Consider the following 23982-nt stretch of genomic DNA (forward strand, 5'->3'; position numbering starts at 1 on the left):
CCGGCCTGAGTGTTGGTTTATTTGGTCTCTGGGGTGTTGGACTTCTAGGAAATCACTTGTTTGTTTTTTTTTTGCTTTTGAGGATCGTTAAGTATAGTGAGCAGTTTTCATCCAATGACGCCATCATGTCGGGCTGCCTCCCCAGCAATCCTTGGATAACGGACGACACCCAGTTCTGGGATTTAAATGCCAAACTGTACGTACTCAAGATATGTGTGTTCTTTTAAAAGAAACTTTTCACGTTATAATTTTCATGTCATAGAATTCATCCACTTAAAGTGTACGTCTCAGTGATTTTGACTATATTCATAGACTATATTGACTATATATTGACTATATATATTTGACTATATTTTGACTGTATTTTCAGTGACTTTGACTATATGCATAGAATCATGCACCTGCCATGGGTCAATTTCTAAAACATTTTCATCAGCCCAATAAGAACCCCCTGCCCTTTAGATTCCACCTGCAATGCAGGAGACACAGGTTTGGTCCCTGGGTCGGGAAGGTCCCCTGAGAAGGAAATGGCAACCCGCTCCAGTCTTCTGGCCTGGAGGATCCCATGGAGAGGAGCCTGGTGGGCTACAGTCATGGGGTCACACAGAGTCAGACACGACTGAGCGACTCAGCACACAGCCTTTGCTATCACCCCAGGTCCCCATCCCTTAAGCCCCTCCTGCCCTCCTCAGCCACTAAACTGCCTGTCTCTCCAGGTTTGTCTCTTCTTCGAGTTCATATAAGTGGAATGGCACAATATGAGGTCTTTTGTGATTAGCTTTTTTCCCTTATCGTGATGCCTTCAAAGTTTATCCATGTTGAAGCAGATATCAGTACTCAATTTCAAATTATGGATGACAAGTATTAATTGTACGGATAGACCACATTTTGTTTATCCGTCCATCAGCTGGCGGACGTTCAGGTCGTCTCTGCCTTCTAGCGGTTGTGAATGTGCTGCTGTGAACATTCATGGGCTCGTTTTCCTGGGGACATGTATTTTTCATTTCTCGGGGTGTGTGCCTAGGAATGGAGCTGCTGGGTCAAAGGGTAACTCTGTTTTAACAATACAGAGATTGTTTTTGGAAAGAAAACAGTCATCTCTATGGCTTTCCATTCTCGATTTCTAATTAGAGTGAAAATAAGTTCCGGGAAGGCAGAGCCCCTTCACCTGCCTTGGGGAATTACACCACTCATCCCTTCGCCGTTTGTGAAACTTGAGGGTTTTTTTTTCTGCTGTTTGGAAGAGGAGGCAAAGGCCGAACGACAGAGGAGAAAAGCCAAGCTGATACAGGAAGCAAGAAGGGGAGGTGGGGGAAGGACGGGCACGGCCGGGGCGTGGGAGCAAACCGTGGCAGCTCGGTGCCACGGCCGCCGCCTCCTGAGGCCTGCGGAGCACCCTGGGCTCAGACCCAGCCTGGTGAGCAGGTCTGGGGGGCGCCCTTTCCCCTCCTGCACGTGGCCCCGTGGCCAGCTGACGGGGCAAGGAGGGTGCCTGTGGGAGTCGGGGGTCAGCTGCAGGGCCCAGGACTCTGGAGCCATCTGGCTGTGAGGATGGTTTCCTTCAGGCTTTGCATCTCTCCCAGTGTATCGAACAAGAGCTGTTGTTGGGGTTTAGTCGCTCAGTCGTGTCCGACTCAGACCCCACGGACGCAGCACGCCAGGCTTCCCTGCCCTCCATCTCCCGGAGCTTGTTCAAATTCATGTCCATCGAGTCGGTGATGCTATCTAACCATCTCATCCTCTGTCGTCCCCTTCGCCTCCTGCCTTCAATCTTTCCCAGCATCAGGGTCTTTTCCAATGAGTCAGTTCTTCGCATCAGGTAGCCCAAGAGTACTGGAGCTTCAGCTTCAGCATCAGTCCTTCCAGGGAATATTCAGGGTTGATTCCTTAGGATGGCCTGGTTTGGATAAGAGAGGCCCCCTGAACCTGGGCCTGGTGTGGCGGCCGCCCTCACCTCTGCAGGCCGTGGAGGAGGTGTGCGTGTCCCTCTGTTCTGAAGGGTTAGCGGGGCGCCTCCCCGACACCCCGACCCGGGCTGCCAGCTCCTGACCCCAGGCCCAGGGGCCGTGTCTGAGGCTGCATTTTCTGAGCAGGGGGTTACTTGGCTTGTCTGTGCAGGGATGGGGGAGGGGACGCGTGGAGGTTAGCGGGGCCGAAGCCCTTCACCCCACGCAGGTCGCCGCTTGGCACAGCCCAGGTGTCTGGAGAGCTTACACGCGGTGGTCCTTGCAGGGTGGACATCCCAACCAAGATGCGGGTGGAGCGCTGGGCCTTCAACTTCAGCGAGCTGATCCGGGACCCCAAGGGTCGGCAGAGCTTCCAGCACTTTCTCAGGAAGGAGTTCAGTGGTGGGTCTTTGATTTTTTTTCCTTAATAGAAGCATTTGCTTTTGGAGACACTCCTGTACGTCTAGCCCGGGGCTGGAGGATGCTGGCCGGTGTGTTCAGGGCTCTGCTCCGGCCAACTCTTGGTGGGAGCTTTCTGGACCCGCCCCCTCCTTGGGCTCCCTGGCAGGGGGGTCGCTTTGCTCACGGAAGCCGTGTGAGCTGTGACTCTCCTCCCCAGCGCCCCATCCCTCTGGCTGCCGGCACCTGCTCACCCTGAGCCCCGGGTCACCCGGTCACGAGCTCCCAAGTCCGCCACCGCCACGCGCCTGGCTTTCTTCAGCGCGGGGTGCCCTGGCTGTTAATTCAGCTCGCCTGGACCCCATCCCCATTGGGTCCTTTCTAATTGGTTTGGGGTGGACTCTCTTAAGCTTTGGTAACTCCGCGAGTGACTGTAACATGTGGCCGCGATCAAGGACCACCATCTCAGCTCCCAACCTGCTTCCTTAGAAGGTGCAGGTTCAGTGGAGTGGGGGGGCTGGGGGGTCTAACGCCTGATGAGCTGCGGTGGAGCTGAGGAAGTAACAACAGACGTAAAGGGAAAGCGTTGGTCACTGAGTCGTGTCCGACTCTTTGCGACCCCGTGGACTGTAGCCCACCAGGCTCCTCTGCGCATGGAATTCTCCAGGTGAGAATACTGGGGTGGGGTGCCGTTTCTTTCTCCTGGGGATCTTCCTGGCCCAGAGATGGAACCTACGTCTCCTGCATCGCTGGTGTATCCTTTACCGTCTGAGCCGCCGGGGAAGTGCGTGGCCATAAAGTCCACAGTGAATATAACACCCGCGAATCGTCCTGAGACCATCCCTCCCCCACCTGCCCCCAGTCCACGAGAAAGCTGTCTTCCGTGAAATGGGTCCCTGGTAGTGAAAGGCTGGGGACCACTGGTGGGCCCGCACTTAATGTCCTGGCCTTGGGGGCCCTGCAGCCTCGTGGATACGGCGTGCAGGGAGGCGCGCGGGAGAAGCGGAGGCAGGACCTCGTAGATGCGGCGTGCAGGGAGGCGCGCGGGAGAAGCGGAGGCCAGGCTGAGGCCCCGTCCCGCGGGCGGAGCATCCCGTGGCTTCACCAGCTGCCCCGGAATCCTGGCTTTCGTGGTCCTCTTACTTCTCGCCAGGCCCCGAGCCCCGGGGCACCCTTGCCCCTCCCTTGCTCCCCGAGACCCACTGGCCTGTGAGTTGCACCTGAAACTACCCCACGGGACGTGCCATGAGCCTCTTTGCCCGCCTGATGTGGCAGATTACGTTCTAATAGGGATTCTGGAAAAGCCATTTCTCTGACTAAGCCTGATTGCCAGGATGTAATACACCCAGAGATGGAGAGGGGGCTGCTTTAGGCCAGAAGCACCGGGTGAGGAAGTGGGCTGGGTGCCATCTAGTGGCCTGCTGACGAACCACACCCTGAGTTTATCCCACCCACTCCTTACAGATTTCCCTGGTGGCCCAGACAGTAAAGCGTCTGTCTACAATGCGGGAGACCTGGGTTCGATCCCTGGGTTGGGAAGATCCCCTGGAGAGGGAAACGGCAATCCACTCCAGGACTATTGCCTGGAAAATCCCATGGACAGAGGAGCCTGGTAGGCTACAGCCCATGGGGTCGCAAAGAGTCGGACACGACTGAGCGACTTCGCTTTCACTCCTTACTTGGCATCAGTGAGGATTCACCTCTGTGATTTCCTGGCTGTTATTGAAAAAAAGAGCGCTATTGATGATCTCTGGATGACATTCCCACGGCTTCTGGTACAGGCAGAGCAAGTAATCAGTCCATTTCATTAAAATTTTAAAAATGGAGATATGCTTCAGGTGTTATAAATCCAGACCATATAATCCACCTGCCCTTTTAAAGTGTGCAGTTCTGTGCTCTGTATTAGACTCACATAGTTGCACAGCAATCACCACCGTGTAACTCTGGAACACTGTCAGTGCCCTGAAAAAGGAACCCCGACCCATGGGAGTCAATTCCCTATTCCTCGGCCTGCCTCTCTCCCCACAGCCCCCTGCCCCAGTCCTAGGTGACCACTAATTTTCTATTTTCAGGGATTTGCCTGTTTGGGACATTTTCTATTCATGGAATTGTACAGTGTGTGGCTCGCTGTCTTCTTTCACTTAGGATAGAATTTTGGAAGTCTTTCCGTGTTGGAGCGTGTAAGAATGCTTCATCCTTTTTTCATGGCCAAATAATATTCCATTTGCGCTTTTGTGGTGGCTCAGCAGCAAAAATCCGCCTGCCAACGCAGGAGACGTGGGTTTGGCCCCTGGGTTGGGAAGGTCCCCTGGAGAAGGAAATGGCCAGGAGCTGCATCTAGTGTTCTTGCCTGGAGAAGCCCAGGGACAGAGGAGGCTGGCCGGCCGCAGTCTGTGGGGCCGCAGAGGAGTCGGACGCGACTTAGCGACTAAGCAACAGCAGCGCTCCACTCTGAAGATGCCAGGCTTTGTTCCCAGTCCGCAGGTGGCAGACATTTGGGTCGTTTCCGCTTTCTGGCCGTATGGACATCCATGTACACGCTTCTGTGTGCTCATTTATTCACGCTGATAAAATATGCATACAACTTGCCAGTGTAACCATTCTAAGTGTCGAGTTCAGTGAAATTAACCGTCACTACCATCCATCTCCAGAACTTTTTAATCTTTCCAAACTGAAACTGTCCCCTTTAAACATGAACTTCCTATACCCCGGAAGCCATTCTGCTTCCTCTGGGTCTGAGTGCTCTGGGGCCTCGTATAAATGGAACCGTACCGTGTCTGGCCGGTTTCACTTGGCACCACTTACTTCAGAGTCCATCCCCTTGTGGCCTGTGCCAGGATCCCCTTCCTCTCTGGGCTGAGTGGCGCCCACTTCCTTCAGGATTCACCCCGCTGTGGCCTGTGCCAGGACCCCCTCCCTCTCTGGGCTGAGTGGCGCCCACTTCCTTCAGGATTCACCCCGCTGTGGCCTGTGCCAGGACCCCCTCCCTCTCTGGGCTGAGTGGCGCTCATTGCGCGTACACACCACGTGTGTTTGTCTGCTCTTGTGCTGGTGAACGTTCGGGTGGTTTCCACCTTTTGACTTTTGTGAACAATTGTGCACTTAATTTTACTCCTAAGCAATGAACTGTCTCTTGCTGTGGGCAAGGTGGTCTCCAGGGCCCTTGATGTAAGGCCACTGGCTGCCACTCAAGAGCATCCTGGCCTGTCTGCTCCTGCGGGTGGTCTTGGTCCTAAGGACTCCCTGGATTTTATGCCAAAGAGGAAGGGTCGCTATAGAATTAAGGGACAGAGTCTACTCGCTTAGGCTCCTACAGCCTTCTCTGGTCTGAAATGCCAGGGAGGCTTCCAGGGAACGTGGAAATGGAGCAGATGGCTGGGGTGGTACATTTCCTTACATGGTGGTGTTCCGTGACTCACTCCCCCCACACACACGCACACACACTAGTCACAGACACATGCACACACATGTCCACACACACACACACACACACAGGCTCTTGCTTTCCTACTGCTGTGACCTCCTTTACTTTCTCAGGTGAAGCTGCCACCTGGGGTGATGTACCAGGTGTTCACACTCGCGGGTGTGGGGCACCGGGCAGAGAGCCTCGGGCTGGAAGGTCACAGGAGGGGCGCCTGGCTTTCCTTCTGGGCCCAGAGGGGCAGGGTCTCTGGCTCAGGCGCCCCTGTGCTTAGTCCCCCGGGGCCAGGCCTTCCCGGAGAGAGCTCTTCAGGGCGCGGCTTCAGTAGCGCGTCTGCGAGGGGCTCTGGCGGGAACACGCGCTGCAGGGGCTCTCAGAGGGGGCCTCTGCACCAAGGAGGCACCGTCGGCGCGCTCCCTAGCTTCATGCCCTCTCCCGGGCCCTGGCCGGAGCACCCAGGAGCCCGTGGTCCCACCTCCCCCGCGCTCGCGGCCCAGGGCGGGATCCACGCCCGCTGACCGCGTCTCTTCTTTCCCTCCCTCCACCTCCCACCCGGGCTCCCGTCTGGCTGTCCTTGGCGTCTACCGTCTGCCTCTCGCAGGGGAAAACCTAGGCTTCTGGGAAGCCTGCGAGGACCTGAAGTACGGGGATCAGTCCAAAGTCAAGGAGAAGGCGGAGGAGATTTACAAGTGAGCATGAGCCGCGCGGGTGCAGAGGCCCCCCCACCCGGCTGGTTCCCGCCCTGCGCTCGAGGTCAGACTGGGCGGAGGCCCCACACATCTCGGGTCGGGCAGTCAGTGCACCTCGCGTGTGGCCGCCTCGCCGCGGCTCTGGGGGGGTGGGTCCCACTGTTTGCTCTCTACGAGGTTGGGAATTCTGAAGTTAAGCACATTTCACATTCCCAGTGCTGGCGGGGAAGTCTTCTTGCTTGTAGGAAATGTTGCTTGACAACTTGTTCAGATGCTTGAGTATTCTGGAAAAGGGCCCCTTTCACCCCAGGGTTGGGGGGGGGGTCGAGTTATGTCTGCCAGCCCCTCTCTCCCGAGCAGCTGGGAAGGTTCCATTCACTGACTTGGTTTGGCTACTTTCTTTTTAAATCTTAAATTCCGTTTTGGCCTCACTGCACGGCCTGTAGGATCTTAGTTCCCTGATGAGGGACGGAACTCACACCCGCTGCAGTAGAAGCAGGGGGTCTTCACCGCTGGACCATCCCCGGGGACTCCCGGCCTGGCTCCTTCCGCTGACATTCTCCTCCCGGTCTCAGGCTGTTCCTGGCCCCCGGGGCAAGACGGTGGATAAACATAGACGGCAAGACCATGGACATCACAGTCAAGGGGCTGAAGCACCCCCACCGCTACGTGCTGGATGCGGCGCAGACACACATCTACATGCTCATGAAGAAGGTAGGCAGGGCTGGCCGAGAGTGCGCGGGGAAGTCCTCCCGTCCCTGGGTACCCGGATGCAGGGGAAGGGGCGTGCGTGGTCGTGGCCGGAAGTCCTCCTGTCCTGGGGTACCCGGATGCGGGGGAAGGGGGCGTGTGTGGTCGTGGCCGGAAGTCCTCCCGTCCCCGGGTGCCCGGATGCAGGGGAAGGGGGCGTGTGTGGTCGTGGCCGGAAGTCCTCCCGTCCCCGGGTACCCGGATGTGGGGGAAGGAGGCGTATGTGGTCGTGGCCGGAAGTCCTCCCGTCCCAGCTCCCGGATGCGGGGGAACAGGGACTGTGTGGTGGCGGCCTTCCTGCTGTTGGGTGCAGAGCTGTCCGCAGTGTCAGGGCTGGCCCCTCCCTCTGCTCCCGAGCCCTCTGGCCAGGGAGGAGCAGCTGCTGCGGCTGAAGCCCTCTCAGGGCTTCTCACTCTGCAGTTGAAGGGCCGTCCTGACAGAATGACTGCACCAACTTCCGTTCCCACTGTGCGTGCGGGAGGGTCCCCTTCTCTCCACATCCTCTCCAGGGGTTTTTGCTTGCAGACTTTTTCATGATGGCCGTTCTGACCGGTGTGAAGTGACGCCTCGTTGGGGTTTTGCTTTGCATTGCTCTGATGATTAGTGATGTTGGGCATCTTTTCCTGTGATTGTTTGGCCATCTGTCCGTTAGTTCTTCTGCCCACAGCTCTCGTGACTTTTGCTGTCACTGCCTAGTCTTTAGAATGGTGCCATTTCAAGAAATTAAAATCTATTCCCCATTGGTTGTTGAGAAATTCTCCCAGTTGTTGCTCTGGGCTTTCTCCTGTATTTGTTGGGACTGAAGTTTGCAGCTGGTTTGGGTGAGGCAGCATTCAGGAAGTGACTTCTCTGAACCTGCCCAGGGTCCCAGGAAATAGCCACACAAAGGAGTCTGGGCTTCCCTGGTGGCTCAGACGGTAAAGAACCTGCCTGCAGTGCAGGAAACCCAGGTTTGATCAAGAAGAAGATCCCCTGGAGAAGAAAATGGCAACCCACTCTGGTATTCTTGCTTGGAGAATCCCATGGACAGAGAAGCCTGGAAGGCTACAGTCCACGGGGTCACAGAGAGTCATGACTGAGTGACTCAGCACAGCACTGTAAGTGATCAGGTGACATGGATGCTGCCGGCCTGGGGACCACACTTGAGAACCCTGGCTTTTGATATAGATCTGGATGCCTTGAGCACAAGGAAACAAATCCTTTCAACTCCGGTCTCGCTGCTGGGAGAAGGCTGGGGAAAAGGCAAGTGTATTCTTTTGACTGGACCCTTGCCTTCTCATAATTTTCGTTTTTTTCTTGTTCCTGCCAGGACTCTTATGCTCGCTACTTAAAATCCCCAATCTATAAGGAGATGCTGGCCAAAGCGATTGAACCCCAGGAAACTACGAAGAAAAGGCAAGTGGAATGGGCTGAAATCACTCATGGCCTGCTGTTTTGTTTACAGGGAATGGAGGATCTTTTTCAGCCAAATGGCTATTTTCAAGATATTTTCTGGATGAAAATATTGAGACCGGGAGGCATTCGTAGGGTCTGGCCGCATTATGGGCTTCACCGCGCTCTGAAAGCTGCAGGCGAGATGCGCTTGCTCGTTGCTGCCAGTCAGTTTGTTTTCCTAACGGAAAGAGTCTTGATTATCAAGTGGAATAATGACCTTTATTACAGATGGAAGCATTGCATTGGCCTTTTAATTGGCACACTTCTCCACTCCAAACTGGTGTTTAGGAATTAATTTAGCTGTGTCCTGGTAACGTCCTTCGTGATGGCTCAAGACTGTGGGAACAGGGGCAGATCGCTCCTGAAGGAAAACGCTGGACCTTCAAGGGGACGAACAGGGGAACTCTTCTTGCTGACCACAGGGGACTGCCTTTCATCAAGTCCCTCTGTCCCTTTATTCATGCTCACCTTCCTCACCGGAGATGTGAATGTCCGTCTGGCAGCACTTGGGCAAAGGACAAAACGTCCTGAGGGGCAGTTTGAACTCTTTGGAGGTGAAAAAGAAAATGCCAGAGGGATTTAAGATTCAGAAGAGTAACCAAACAACAGCTTGAACAAAGATTTGGGACTTTGGCAGTTTTCCCAGCCCCAGGGCTTGTTCTCCCTGCCCCCCGCCCCCCCAAGATGCTTCCCATTTGTTAGCTCAGCCCCACACCAGGCGCTTTTCCAGCGTCTCCAATAAATCCAGAGGAGGGGCCGGTTGGACCAGAGCCTTTCTCAGAGGAGCTTTAAAAGACAAGTTGATTTCATTTTTGAGGATAACGGCCTTGTTATGAAAAGGAGAGAAAGGAGGTCTTGGTGGTGCTATTCTCCTAGGTTTATGGGGTAAGGACGGGAGTTCAGTGTCCCTGGGGACCTGAAAGCTCCTTCTTTAAGCCACAAGAAATGGCCACAATAGCTTCAGACGTCCTGCCAGAAAGCAGTAGGAGAGGGAGGGGAGCGTTGTGTGCCTCTGTCCAGATGTTTTTAGGTTGGCACAGACCTGAGAAATCAGCCGGGGTCTCTTGTGGGGTGCCTGGGCGCTGGTCCGGGGCGGCGCTGGACCGCGGGTGCAGCGCTCGGCTTCAGGGTCGAGGACCGCGGTCTGGGGATGCTGTCGGGGCTCTGGGTAGCAAGCGCAGCCTGGGGACCCGCGCAGCCGGCCAGTAGCTGTGCGGGGATGGCAGGGGCTGTGAGTGTGACCCATGACTGTCAGGCGTGAGACAGTGCACGAAACGGAAGGCTTCCAGAGCAAGTTAAGTGGAGCTCCAAGCAGGCAGGGCTGGGGAGGGGGAGACCGAGCCTTAGGCACGGCTCACAGGTCGGGGGTGGTTCCTGCCCCGGCGGATACGGAAGTTCCATGCTCCCGAAATTTGGAGAGGTCCTAGGCCTGAAGTCGCCCTTTGCGGCTGAAATGCTTCTTCTCCAAGCCTGCTCACGGTCGCCTCCATCACATACCCGGGGCTGTGTCCTGGCGCCAGAGGTGATGCTGGACAGTGTGGTCTTGGAGATGCGTGGGTGGTGCTGGTGGAAGAGGCGGATGGTCGACGCATGCGCACAGGGCCGCCAGCGCATCCCCGGTCCTCCCGCCCCTTCCCCTTGCTCTGCCGGTCCCGCCTCGCTCTACGATGGCCTCGCACTTTCCTTCCTTACCAGAACCTTGACTTTTGAAAACAAATGCTCCAGTTCTCCCTGGGGGGCTAGAGCCCTTGGGCTTCCAGTACCCAGGCCCCCTTGTCCCTTTCTTTCCTCTAGGAAGCTAAGGGGACACGTTGGTTTCCAGACACTGGCGGGTGGTCTGTGCTCGGCGCTGCCCAAGCCCTCTGGCGGCCTCTAAGAGCTGATGGCACTGGGCCTCACTCAGGCCCCATCCTCCCGCGGTTGGGGGGCCTCCCCAGGAGGATGAGGGGCCTCGTCCCGCCAGGTGTCCAGTGCTGCGCTCCGCCGACCACCCCCTCTTCCCTTCCAGCTCGAGCCTCCCGTTCATGCGGAGGCACCTGCGCTCCAGCCCCAGCCCCGTCGTCCTCCGGCAGCTGGAAGAGGAAGCCAAGGCGCGGGAGGCGGCCACCACGGTGGACATCACCCAGGTCATGAGCAAGCTGGACCGCAGGAGCCAGCTCAGAAAAGAGCCGCCCCTCAAATAACCCACAGCTGCTTCCTCCCCGGGTGGGGGAGGCAGGGCTGGAGGAGCCCTTTCCGCGTTCGTGGGGCGGTGGGCCGCTTGGGTTCACGCTGATTCCTCAGACCCCCGTCCTGGGCTTCCCCCTCCCCGTCCAGCTTGCCAGCGGCCTCAGGTGGGTAAAGGCAGGGGCTTGGGCACCTGACAACATGGCTGTGACATCTGCCTGCGTCCCTCCGGACCCCTTGGGGTGAGAGCCAGAGAGAAAAGCCGCCTTCTGAACCGCCATTGGCTTCGGCTCGTTCAGAAGGGCCCTCCCCGCCCTCCGCATAGTTCTTCAGGCAGGTTTGCTGTTTGTTTCCCGTGGCTTCAGGAAGCTCCTCCTCCAGTCTCTCCAAATTAGACTTTGTCTCTAAAGCAGTTGGAGACCCGCCCAAGGGGCTGCTTCAAGGTTCCTCCTCAAAGCAGCCCAGAGAAGCTCTGCCGACACAGTTCTGTTGAGACTGTTCTCAGTCCTGAGTTGTGAAGGCTGGTGGGGTTTATCCTTCGTTCTTGCCTCCTCGCCCCCTGTTACACGATGCCAGGGGAATTAGTAGCTTGTAGGAATGAAGGACTCAGGCAGGAGGCCTCAGGATGGGTCCAGGTAACACGGAGCATCTTTCTGGACAAAGGATGAAGGCGCTGATGTCTTCATTCGTAGGAGGGATGGTTGGAGGTCTGCCACATTTTCAAAGTGAGTCAGGGTCAACGATAGTTCTCTTCGGCTGTTTTCTAGATGTTGGTGCTTCCCTTCTTTATAGCTTTAGGTTGGGTGAGCCCGTGGCGGGGCGGCACGCTCTGTTGTTCCCAGGCAGAGACCAGCCCACGCTCTGAAAGAGCAGCTGGAGGGACTTTGTTCCCCTCGCCTTTGGAGAATGCTAGAGTCCTCCTATAGGGGGCGCCTCAAGGAGAAATTGCAGCTGATGGACCTCTTGTAAACGGACACGAGGGGGGACAGTACCTTACTATCTGGAGTCTAACGCTGTGGGTCTAATCAACTCTGCATGAATGCATTATGTGAGTGGATAGATGGATGACTTGATGAATGGGTGGATGGATGGATGGATGGATGGATGTGTGGATGGATGGATGCGTGGATGGGTGGATGTGTGGATGGATGGATGGATGGATGGATGGATGGATGGATGGATGGATGCGTGGATGGATGGATGTGTGGATGGATGGATGTGTGGATGGGTGGATGCGTGGATGGATGTGTGGATGGGTGGATGCGTGGATGGATGGATGTGTGGATGTGTGGATGGATGGATGTGTGGATGTGTGGATGGATGGATGCGTGGATGGGTGGGTGGATGGAAGCGTGGATGGGTGGGTGGATGGAAGCGTGCATGAGTGGATGGATGGAGGGATAAGTTGATGGATGAGTGGACGGAGCCTTGGGTTCGGAGAAGGCCTCCTAGGTTTTGGTCCTCATTCTCCCGCTAGCCATGTAGTCTCGAGCAAGTCTTTTCACCTCTGTGCTTTGTGATTTGTGAACTGAGGCTTTGGGGCCAGATCCATGCTTCTTAGACCAGACTCAGTGAATTCCAGGAGGATACCCAGCCCGGGGCATCAGTTTTACTTGAAGATTTGGAATGGGAGGAAAGATAGATAATTTTTAAAATTTCGCATTAAAATAATCATGAATATATTATGAATTAGACTGCAAGATGTACATGAATTTTTAAGATGAAATTTGAGACATCAAAGCCATCTCATGCCTGGCTGTGGCAGATTCAGGCTCTGCCCTCAGACTCCCGGGACAGCGTGGCTCCCCGGCTCTCCTGCTGTTTGTCCTACTTTCAGGGGAGAGTTTGCGAAGCATGATCTGGAGGTATTTGCCACCCCTCGTAGTTACCGTGTGTGAGCTGAGGTTGTGCACCCAGCAGAGTGGGGGTGGCTGGTGGGCGTGTCGAGGTGCACCTTGGACCTGCAGGTCGTGGAGTGTGTCTTGCTTATCTTTGACTCAACCGTTCACCTGCCCATTCGTCACTTGGGAGACGTGTCTGCTTCACACGACTGTCATCCTCCAGCAGAGTACTGGGTGCTCCGGGTCAGACACGTAGTAGGTCTGGCAGAAATGCTGCTGGAAACCTCATGTCAGACACACAAGGACCCCACAATCCAAGCAGAGGAATGGGCATGTCAACAGAGTAGGTTATCATTCTTTACTGGACACGTGAGCCCCGCCTGAAGGAGGGCAGATGACACACGTCTTCGCTTCTGGATGGCAGCAGTTACATCCCACACGCGCCTTTTATTTATATCCTGTTATTATTAGAGTTAGGTTACAATATTACATTGGCTTCATGTGTTCAGCATAGCGATTCAGTGTCTTTATAGGTTATACTCCGTCTAAAGTTATTATGGAGCATTGCCCGTACGCCAGTCCTGTGCGTTACACCCTGGCATCTGACTTATTTTATACCCAGTAGTTTGTGCCTCTTAATCCACATCCACCAATGGATTTTAAGCACTCGGTTTGTGTGGCAGCCTGTAGTAGGGGCTCTGGCCCAGCTACAAAAGTGGACAGATGCTTTCTGCCCTCATGGGGCTGACGAGGGTGTGAACAGCCACACACAGGCAGAGTGCGTCGAGGCTGGGCAGTGTGCAACACGGACGTGCTGCAAGAACACGGGGGCGGGAGAACTGTCTGGCCTGGGGAGTCGAGGGGTCCACCGGGAAAGTCTCATGTTCCATAGGAGAAGCCGCAGGTCCCTCCCCAGTTCTGAGGTCTCGGAAGCACGCCTGCTTCTGGACTCCAGCCGCGGCCCTGCCCCGCCGCCTCTGCCTCTGCTCGCCATCCCTGTTCGCCCCGCAGGGCCTCTGACTCTCAAGTGATACGAAAGCGGTATTTACCTGGGCAATATTGCTGCCACATTTAGATCACCGTCATACTCCTTATTATGCCCTGCACTTAGGCACCGTCTCAGCTGTGTTAATATCGAATTCTAGACAGTTCGAGTTTCTCTACCCATATGGGGTATATCTGATGCTAGAAGCTAAGCTGTGCTACACAGTGCCAGGGTTCTCTCTGTAGAATTCCAGTTTGAAGCTTGGCTTTTAGGAAGAAGACTGCTTTTGTTGTGAGCATTGAGTGGGAATACACGGGCTAGAGAGTCGAGTAGCGTGCTTTGGAAAATGCCTGGCGTGAGTGCTCAGCAGGTGCTGGCTGCCGTGAGCAGCGTCGCTTCCATTGTTACGGTTACTATCCTCACTGTCATCCTCACCACCCGCACCACCGTCGTCATCACCACCACCATCACCTCCGCCACCGTCATCACCTCCGCCACCGTCATCACCTCCGCCACCGTCATCACCTCCGCCACCGTCATCACCTCCGCCACCGTCATCACCTCCGCCACCGTCATCACCTCCGCCACCGTCATCACCTCCGCCGTCACCACTGCTGTCCTCCCCATCACCACCATCCCTAGAAGCTCCATGCTCTTGCAGCGCGTGCTCCCTTGCGTGTCTGTGTTGCCCGGTACTGTGACTCACCATTCTTGATCATTTAGGGCATGTAAAGCCTTGTTGACCCAAACCATCTCGCCTCTGTTCTCACTGAGAATCCGGCTCTCCAGGGACCGCTGGGATATATCCGAGGGGAGGAGAGCGGGGCGTCGATGTCCTGTGGTCTGCCTGCAGCTCCTGGGAGAGGGCTGACCAGCAGCAGGCACTGACTGATGAGGCCGTGGTGGGAAGGCTGACGGTGGGCGGGGGCAGGGGAGATGACCAACAGAAGAAACGGGGAGTGGGCACGTGTGGATTTTCCCCCGCGGGGTCGAGTGTGCTCACTTGCTTTGGGGGACAGCGGAGACAGGGAGAGTGAGGGGGAGGCAAGGGGGGGCTGGTGCAGAGCATGCAGCCCCGGAAGGCAGCCCCCTCCTCCCACCTACTCCCAGGAAGTGGCCACAGGGTCTCCTCCAAATTCCCAGCTGGCTTCTGGACGGGACGTGAATGGCATCCCTGTACCATCTGCTTTGCCTTTCATTAAAGCCTGAGCTCGTGTTCTCATGTCAGCGGCCCGCTCCACGCCATCGCCTTCTCCCGGGAAAATAAACAGCAGCACAGAATGAAGCTGAGCTCGCCATCACTGCGTCTCTGTCGTCTCATTTCTCTGCCACACACCTTGCACGCGCTGCTTTGCCGTGTCACGCCCGCGGTGGGTGTGGCCTGGGCTGCCGGGGCTGTGGCGAGGGGGGATCGTGGTGGGAGCGGGCGGAAGAGGCATCTTGCCTGAGTGTCCAGGGCCTGTGGGCTGTATCCAGGGCTGCCCCCCAAGAAGGAAGGATCTTCTCAGAACAGGTGAGTGAAGCCGGACGGGAGCTGCCTCTTTACCTGTCCTGTCGTTCGTCCTGGGGAGGAGCAGGTGCTGGGGGAGAGGGGTGGGCTGGGGGAGAGCCTGGAGTCAGGTGGGGGTGCGTGCCGTCAAGTCCCCTGGGTCAGGCTGCCTCAGCTCCGTGGGCCTCAGTGTTTGAATCTGTGAAGTGGGGTCATAACGGGAGTTGACCACAGGCTGAATGCATGAGGTTTAAGGAGATGCCCTGGGGTGCGGGTGTCCTCGGTGAGCTGGAGGGAGGAGAACCTTGCTGCCCCCCATCTCTCTGAACAAAGCCTGGTCTCAGTTTGGCATATTGGCCCAGCACCCCAGGTCCTGCCCAGACCCTGTAGGCAACAGGCTGGCAATGCAGATCAGTAGGCAAGAGGGCTTTGAGGGTTACATGGACCTGGGGTCAGACTCTCATTTGGTCACGGTATGAGTTAACAATCGCCGAGTAACAAGTTCGCACCAACAGCCACCACTTGCGAGCTCACGGCTGGCCGGGTGAGGCTTGGCAGGATTTCCGGGCTCTGCGCTGTGTGAGTTCTTACTGGGGGCTCAGGAAGAGTCTGCTTCCAGGTTGTTGGAAGGATCCCATCTCTTGTTGTAGGACCCAGGGCCCCATTTTCTGCTGGCTGCTCTCAGCTTCCAGAAGCTGCCCAAACTCTTTGCCACCTGCTCCCCACTCTCCATCTTCAGAACCAGCCATGGAGAACCCCGGCTCGGTGGGCCTTTATCACGAGCCTCTGACTTCTGCCTCTGGCTTCTAGGCTTGCAACTGAAGGGTTCAGTGAAGAGCTCAGTGGCGCCAGAGTGATTCAGAGTCCCCTATGCCACATCTCATGGGAAGATCGTGGCGGTGGCTGCCCAGCACATGCCCGGCGCACACCCATCCTGAGGTCTTGGTGGCCACCTTAGAGTTCTGCATTCTGCAGTCAGTGGTTTGCAGTGGGAGCCTGGGGACGGTACCAAACCGCTCCAGTCCTCAGCATTCTGGTCTCTAAAACGTGGCAGCTGTAGATTCGCAAGGAGCTGGCACAGAGTAGGTCTTCATGAACTGCAGGGCCACACGCCTGGCACAGAGTAGGTCTTCATAAACCACAGGGCCACACGCCTGGCACAGAGTAGGTCTTCATGAACCGCAGGGCCACACGCCTGACAGTCGCCTCCCAAACCCTCCATCAAGGCCATTCCCTGAAGACTGTCCTGCAGGGGAGACGTGAGTCCCTGTAGGAGGCGGCGTCAGAAGCACAGGGCTCAGCTCCTCACACGACCTGGCCCTTGCTTACTTGCAAAGCAGCGCCCTCGGTGTTTGTGAGGCCCCACCCTCAGGTTCCCCTCTGGTGGGTCTGGGGTGAGTCTGGGGTCTGCATTTATAACGGACACCCAGTGCGATGCTGACCTGTAAGCATCCATTGGGCATCACACATGTAAACTGTGGAGTCAGTGAGCCCGGTTGCAAAGCCTGCTGACCATCCCTGCGTTCCTGGGCTTGGCTCCTGGAAGCTTTAGCTTTCTCATCTGTAAAATGGGCATAGTAAGTATTAGCTGCTCTGGAGGAGGTACCTACAATAATTCACTTCAAGTTTGCAGCCCAGAAACTTGAATTTCTGAGCTTCTCAAGCATGCTAACAATAACCACGATGGTGATTAATAAGCATAATAACCCAGTGGCTCTGGGTCAGGGCCTAGGCTCTGGATGGTAGGCCTGTCTGAGCAGTGGATCAGCATCGGTGGCTCTGAGCTGCTGTTTCAGAATCTTGCTTGAGCTTCAGGGAGCAGGTGGGAAAAAGTGAGGCCCTCACACCACCCCCAGGGCTAAGCCCTGGTGGTTTCCAGGCCTTGCTTTTCTTCTGAGGGCTGCTGGGGGCTCTGCCTGCCCACCCTTCCCTCTTCAGGCTGGGGCCTGCACCCTCCTCAAGCGTGTGGGTGCCCGCAGCCACCCTCCTTCGGGCCCAGACGATGCCCAGGCCCCCAGGGCAGACGCCCCTCTGGGCTGCACGACTGTGGCGGTTTCATGGAGGGCTTGTGCTTCCCTGAGGCCAGTCCTGTCTTGGAGGCAGTGTTAGTCCAGCTCTCCCGGGCATGGCTCCGGACCCGCCCAGCCCCCAGCCCCCAGCCCCCAGCCCCGACCACACGGGGCTACGAAGTGCTGCACAGCTGTGGTGGCAGGCCCTGGGGGACACAAGCCTGGCGGGGGAAAGGTGAGACAGGCGAGCCTCCCTGCCCAGGACTCGGATCCTGACGCCCCCATCTGCTCGCTCGGAGCTCTCGGGCTCCTTCAGCTGACGGTGCCCCGGTTCCCCGCTCCCGGCCCGCTGGTCAGGGAACCAGGGCCGAAGCCGCCCAGGGCGGTTGCCTCAAGGAGCCGCCTTATCTGTGTTTCCAGTCTCCTCCTCCGCCGGGGGCCCAGGCCCTGCTGCGGTGCCCGTGGGAAGCGCAGGAGAGGGGGCGGTGGGCGTGCGTCAGGGCTCAGGATGCGGCGGCCGGTGTCAGGCCTGGAAGGGTCCGCACAAGCCAGGGCTCCTTGCGCCACCTCCAGTGCTCTCAGGAAAGGGGTTCACATGCCTGCGGACCACAGGTGGCACCGAGGACACAGGGAGACAGGATGATGCTCGGTGGGTAGAGCCCGAGCTTGTGGAGGGTGGAGTTGATGGGCGAGGGGAAACCCCAGCCTGGCCCCCTGGCTCCCAGGCCTGGAGGAGCCTCCAGCTGTGCCCTGCGGAGGCGGCCAGGGCTTGGGGAAGCCTGTGCGAGGCTGTGCCATCCTCCCAGGGGGCTCGGGGCACCCCTCCCCGGTCCCCAGGGGCAACCGGTGGGGGCCTGGGCTCCAGCCAGGGAGGGGCCGAGTGGGCAGGGGGCAGCCCGCAGCGGGGCCAGCTGCGCCCTCACTCCCGGTCTCTCTCCTTCTCTGCAGCCCGGCCAGCGCCTGGCCCCCAGCCCCCACCTCGCTGTGTACACCGGAACCTGCGCGCCCCCCTCTCCCTCTAGCCCCTTCTCCCCGAGCTGCCGCTCCCCAGGAAGGCCCTTTCGCTCGCCCAGCCGCTTCATCCGGCGGCCCAGCAGCACCGTCTGTCCCTCACCCATCAGCGTGGCCCTGGAGGGCTCCCCGGGCTCCGAGCGGGCGATCGGCGGGACCACCATGGACCAGCCCCGGCCCCGGGCCCAGCCCAAGGCGCGCATGCGCCTGTCCCTCGGCCGGTTCCTAAGACGAGGCTGTTTGGCCTCCCCGGTCTTCGCCCGGCTCTCCCCGAAGTGTCCCGCTGTGGCCCATGGCAAGGTGCAGCCCCTGGGGGATGCCAGCCGGCAGCTATCACGACCGAGGTCCCGGAGAGCAGCCAAGTAAGGATGGAGGGGGTGGTGTGTGTGTGTGTGTGGATGCGCACTCATGGGGAGTGTGTGCACACACATGGGGATTGTGTGTGTGCACTCGGGGATTATGTGTGTGCACACGGGATTGTGTGTGCACATGGGGAGAGTGTGTGCACACGGGGATTGTGTGTGTGCACACATGGGGAGTGTTTGTGTACCCACGGGGATTGTGTGTGTTTGCACATGGGGATTGTATGTGTGGACAGGGGATTGTGTGCGCACAGGGATTGTGTGTGCTCATATGGGGAGTGTGTGTGTGTGCACACGGGATTGTGTGTGTGCGCGTGCACATGGGATTGTGTGTGTACATGGGGATTGTGTGTGTGTGCACACGGCGATTGTGGGTGCGCACGTGGGGAGTGTGTGTGTACACACAGGGAGTGTGTGTGCACACGGGGATTGTGTGCGTGCACACGGGACTGTGTGTGTGTACACATGGGGAGTGTGTTTGTGCACATGGGGATTGTGTGTGTGCATGGGGAGGGTTTGTGTATACTCGGATTGTGTGTGTGCAAATGGGGATTGTGGGCATGCACATGGGACTGTGTGTGTACACATGGGGAGTGTGTGTACACACGGAGATGGTGTGTGTGCACAGGAGACTGTGTGTGTACACATGGGGAGTGTTTGTGTACACATGGAGATTGTGTATGTGTGCACACGGGGATTGTGGGTGTACACATGAGGATTGTGTGTGTGCACACAGGGATTGTGTGTGTGCACAGGAGACTGTGTGTGTGCACATGGGGATTGTGTGTGTATGTGCACACAGGGAGTGTGTGGGCACACGGGATTGTGTGTGTGTGCACATAGGGAGTGTGTGTGCACACTCAGGGATTCTGGGTATGTGCACAGGGGAGTGTGTGTGCATACCAGATTGTGTGTGTGCACACGGGGATTGTGTGTGTTCACAGGAGATTGTGTGTGTACAGATGGAGAGTGTTTGTGTACACACGGGGATTGTGTGTGTTTGTACATGAGGATTGTATGTGTGGACGGGATTGTGTGTGTACACACGGGGATTGTGTGTGTGCACATGGGGATTGTGTGTGTGCGTGCATACGGGATTGTGTGTGTGTGCACCCGGGGATTGTGTGTGTGTGCACATGGAGATTGTGAGTGCACATGTGGGGATTGTGTGTGTGCACACGGGGATCATGTGTGTGCACAGGGGGATTGTGTGCATGCACACGGGACTGTGTGTGTGTACACACGGGGATTGTGTGTGTTTGTACATGGGGATTGTATGTGTGGACAGGGGATTCTGTGTGTATACATGGGGATTGTGTGTGCTCACATGGGGAGTGTGTGTGTGCACACGGGATGGTGTGTGTGTGCACATGGAGATTGTGAGTGCGCACGTGGGGAGTGTGTGTGTGCACAGGGGGATTGTGTGTATGTGTGCACATGGAGATTGTGAGTGCGCACGTGGGGAGTGTGTGTGTACACAAGGGGATTGTGTGTGGGCACACAGGATTGTGTGTGTGTGTGCACACGGGGATTGTGTGTATGTGTGCACATGGAGATTGTGAGTGCGCACGTGGGGAGTATGTGTGTGCACAGGGGGATTGTGTGCATGCACACGGGACTGTGTGTGTGTACACATGGCGAGTGTGTGTGTGTGCACACAGGATTGTGTGTGTGTGCACCCAGGGATTGTGTGTGTGTGCAGATGGGGATTGTGAGTGTGCACGTGGGTAGTGTGTGTGTACACATGGGGATTGTGTGCATGCACACGGGACTGTGTGTGTGTACACATGGGGAGTGTGTTTGTGTACACACGGAGATAGTATGTGTGCACAGGCGACTGTGTGTGTACACATGGGGAGTGTGTGTGTGCACATGGGGAGTGTGTGGACACACGGGATTGTGTGTGTGCACACGGGGATTATGTGTGTGTGTACATGGGGATTGTGTGTGTGTACATGGGATTGTGTGTATGCACATGGGGAGTGTGTGTGTGCATACCGGATTGTGTTTGTGCACACGGGGATTATGTGTGTGCACACACGGGATTGTGTGTGTGCACATGGGGATTGTGTGTATGTGTGCACATGAGAATTGTGTGTGTGCACACGGGGAGTGTATGTGTACATACCGGATTGTGTGTGTGCACACGGGGATTATGTGTGTGTGCACATGGGGATTGTGTGTGTGTGTACACGGGATTGTGTGTATGCACATGGGGAGTGTGTGTGTGCATACCGGATTGTGTGTGTGCACACGGGGATTATGTGTGTGTGTACATGGGGATTGTGTGTGTGCACATGGGGATTGTGTGTGTGTGCACACGGGATTGTGTGTATGTGTGAACATGAGAATTGTGTGTGTGCACACGGGGAGTGTGTGTGTACATACCAGATTGTGTTTGTGCACACAGGGATTATGTGTGTACACACATGGGATTGTGTGTGTGCACATGGGGATTGTGTGTGTGCACACACGGGATTGTGCATTTGTGTGCACACGGGTGTCTGGTGAGGACCCAGGTTCTGTGGTCTGGGGTCTAGGGCCTGGGGGCTGGGCAGATGGAGGGGGCAGAGTGCTGGGTGAGGAGGATTCTGGGAAAGCAGACCCCCATGGAGAAACCTTTGGCCTCCAGACCCTTTCCAGACTCAGCGCTGCCCTCTGCTGTCTTTCTGGGGGAAAGGAAAGTGAAGTGACATGGAAGTAATTCAGCCGAGTCTGACTCTTTCCGTCCCCTTGGACTATACAGTCCATGGGATTGTTTTTCTTTTCCATCTTTCCCCCTTTCTATTAAGATGCTCTTCCAGGCTTCTCTGGTGGCTCAGTGGTAAAGAATCCACCCGCAATGTAGGAGACCCAGGTTCAATCCCTGGAGGAGGGAATGGCTGCCCACTCCAGTATTCCAGCCTGGAGAATTCCATGGACTGAGGGGCCTGGCGGGCTGCAGTCCATGAGGTCGCAAAGAGTCAGACATGACTTAGCAACTAAACAACAATGCAATCCTCTTCCACTCACCCTGCGGCACCTAAAACCTTGGCCTAATGAATTTGTTGCATTTTTTAAAGGTCAGGGAATTTCAGCGGCAGTGGTGGGACCCACAGGTGGTGCTGGGCGCCCGTCCCCTCCCCTGCCTTGGGGGCCCTCCCCTCCCCTCCCACCTCCTGCACACATCTGCCCTGGGGGGCACTCAGTGGGGCTACAGGGGGCTGACAGTGTACAGCCTCCATTCAGGGCTGGCCCCTGTTATTCCCACTATGGGCGGCAAAGCAAGACGGACCTCTGAGAGCCCCCTGCCCCGAGGCAGCTCTCTGGGTGAAGAACAGGAGCTCCAGGGTGCACTTGCGGGCTCCGGGCCGGGACAGAAGGAAGAGTTCCAGACAACGCAACACAGAGGCAGCCCCGCCTTTGCTCGGTCTGGGGGGAGACAGCGCGGAGCACCCCCCACCCTGTGCCACGCTCCTGCGTTTTGGCCACGCGTGGCCTTGGAGATGGAGGCTCCGTGCTGAGGTCGTAGGTTGCCATGGATACCCAAGTCTCCAGCCTTGTCTGTGCGCTGTGTGTCCGGGGTGGGGGGGATCCAGGGGGAAGAACTTGTCTGTCGATTCCTCCGGATGGGCTCTGCTGAGAGGATGCTCTAGTCTGTGGCCACAGCAGTCTCGGGGCTTCTGCAAGCCTCTGTGCTCAGTGCCATCACTTCATTAGAAGGCGGCTTAAAGGGGCTGAGGCCTGGGTCCTGGTTGTTCTATAGGAATGTATAGAATTCATCAAAACAGAAAAAACTGAAGCCCCTTGAAAAGGGAAATAAAGTGTTCTCTGAATTATCCTTCATTCAGCAGGAGACAGAGCCTCCCTCGGCACCCAGTGAAAGGGGCCCCCCCAGCCCTGAGTGGGTCACCGCACACACAGCTTCCAGAAAGGCGCCTGGGTCTGTGCCTCCTCGGGGGGTCGGGTGAGCCGGGTGTGGTGACCTTCCGTCTCCACACACCTGCTCTGCTCCTGTGTCTGAAGCTTTTTCCAGATCAAGATGGACGTGCCCATGGGGAGTGGGGCCTGCCTGAGAGCACGAGGTGACCAGGCCACAGAAAAGGAGGTCGTCTGCCCCTGGGAGAGCCCGGTGGAGGGCCACGCTGGCTGAGCCCGGGGCCTTGGGCCAGGAAGCCGCTCCCACAGACTCGGCAGGATGGGGCCCGGGGCCCGCTGGCTCTGGGACCAGAGTGCATGAAGATCACACGTGGGGGCCAGAGGGCCAAGATGGCTGGACCCTGCAGAAGAGCGCTCTGGGCGGGTGCCCCGTGGCTGGCCCTTCCCTTGCCCCCGTCTTTCCTCCTGTCATCAGAAGACAGGCATGGGCACCAGAGGGCTTGACCTGCTGCCTTAAAACCAATAAAAGGCTACCTTGTCGGAGTGCTTTTGGATTGGAATGCTAGCGGACGTCTACTTTGATAAGCCATCTATGAGTTCTTGCCTGCTAAGTCCCTCCAGTCGTGTCCAACTCTTTTGCGACCCCATGGACTGTAGCCCCCCAGGCGCCTCTGTCCAGGGGATTCTCCAGGCAAGACTACTGGAGTGGGTTGCCTTGGTCTGCTCCAGGGGCTCTTCCCGATCTGGGGGTCAAACCCTGGATCTCCTGCGTCTTCTGCACTGGCAGGTGGGTTCTTTACCACCAGGGCCACCTGGGAAGCCCTTTACAGATCTCACTTATGCCATAAACTCAGGTCTCCTGCGTTGTAGACAGACGCTTTACCCTCTGAGCCACCTGGGAAGCCCTTTACGGATCTCACTTATGCCATAAACTCAGGTCTTGGTTTTCTGCACCAAGGGAACTGAATCGCCTCCAAGAGCTCCCTGCACGTATAGTCGGTTTGTGCGTGATGCTCTTATCAACTGAGCTCCGCAGGGGGAGCTTGGGGCTGGGCCACCACACAGGAAGAGGGGGCTGGGAAAGACACGCTCCTGGAGTGCCAGGCTTGCACAGATCCACCCAGAAGCAGAGGGCAAGGTGGGATGAGGTGGACCAGGGAACTGCTGGAGAAAGGAGTGGGGCTCTCAGACCACAGCGCAGGGCCGACCTCTGGGAAGGCGGGGTGGGGGGGGGCCCGGATGGCGGAGCAGTTCCAGGAACGTCGTGGCGAGGTTGCTGGGGTGTTCTTGAGCCTGTGTCTTTCGAGGGTGGCTGTGCATTTGGACCCCGCTGTAAGGGCGTTGGCTGGGAGCCTCTGCGGGCGGCCTGGCCGTGACTTGGACATGCTGGGGCCACTCTGAGAGGTTTGCGTCCCGGTCGCCCTTCCCTCCCAGCTTTTCTCCAGTTATGAACTCAGCAAGCTGGACAGATTGCCCCACGGTGAGTCTCTGCAGGACCCTGGGCAAGCAGCGGGTCGTCTCACTTGGTGGAATTCCTCTTGAACACTGGTTCTCAAGCAGGGCCCAACTTTGTCACAGGGAACGTTGAGCAGTGTCTAGAGACATTTTCAGTTGCCATGGCT

The 23982-nt window shown here is 57.1% G+C and overlaps 1 protein-coding gene across 2 annotated transcripts in view; it reads left to right on the forward strand.

Moving 5' to 3' along the window:
- RGS9 (regulator of G protein signaling 9) overlaps positions 1–22903 on the forward strand; it is a 51840-nt gene extending 28937 nt beyond the window's left edge. For both annotated transcript variants that reach the window (XM_069542350.1, XM_069542351.1), the window contains exons 12-19: positions 83–196; positions 2233–2348; positions 6368–6455; positions 7031–7169; positions 8515–8600; positions 10648–10765; positions 18078–18502; positions 22508–22903. In XM_069542350.1, the coding sequence (XP_069398451.1) occupies positions 83–196; positions 2233–2348; positions 6368–6455; positions 7031–7169; positions 8515–8600; positions 10648–10765; positions 18078–18502; positions 22508–22634 (1213 nt within the window). In that variant the 3' untranslated portion in view covers positions 22635–22903. The remainder of the gene's footprint in view (positions 1–82; positions 197–2232; positions 2349–6367; positions 6456–7030; positions 7170–8514; positions 8601–10647; positions 10766–18077; positions 18503–22507) is intronic.
- Positions 22904–23982: the final 1079 nt, after the last annotated feature.

Source organism: Ovis canadensis, chromosome 11, assembly GCF_042477335.2.
Source record: "Ovis canadensis isolate MfBH-ARS-UI-01 breed Bighorn chromosome 11, ARS-UI_OviCan_v2, whole genome shotgun sequence".
In the NCBI taxonomy this organism is placed as follows: domain Eukaryota; kingdom Metazoa; phylum Chordata; class Mammalia; order Artiodactyla; family Bovidae; genus Ovis; species Ovis canadensis.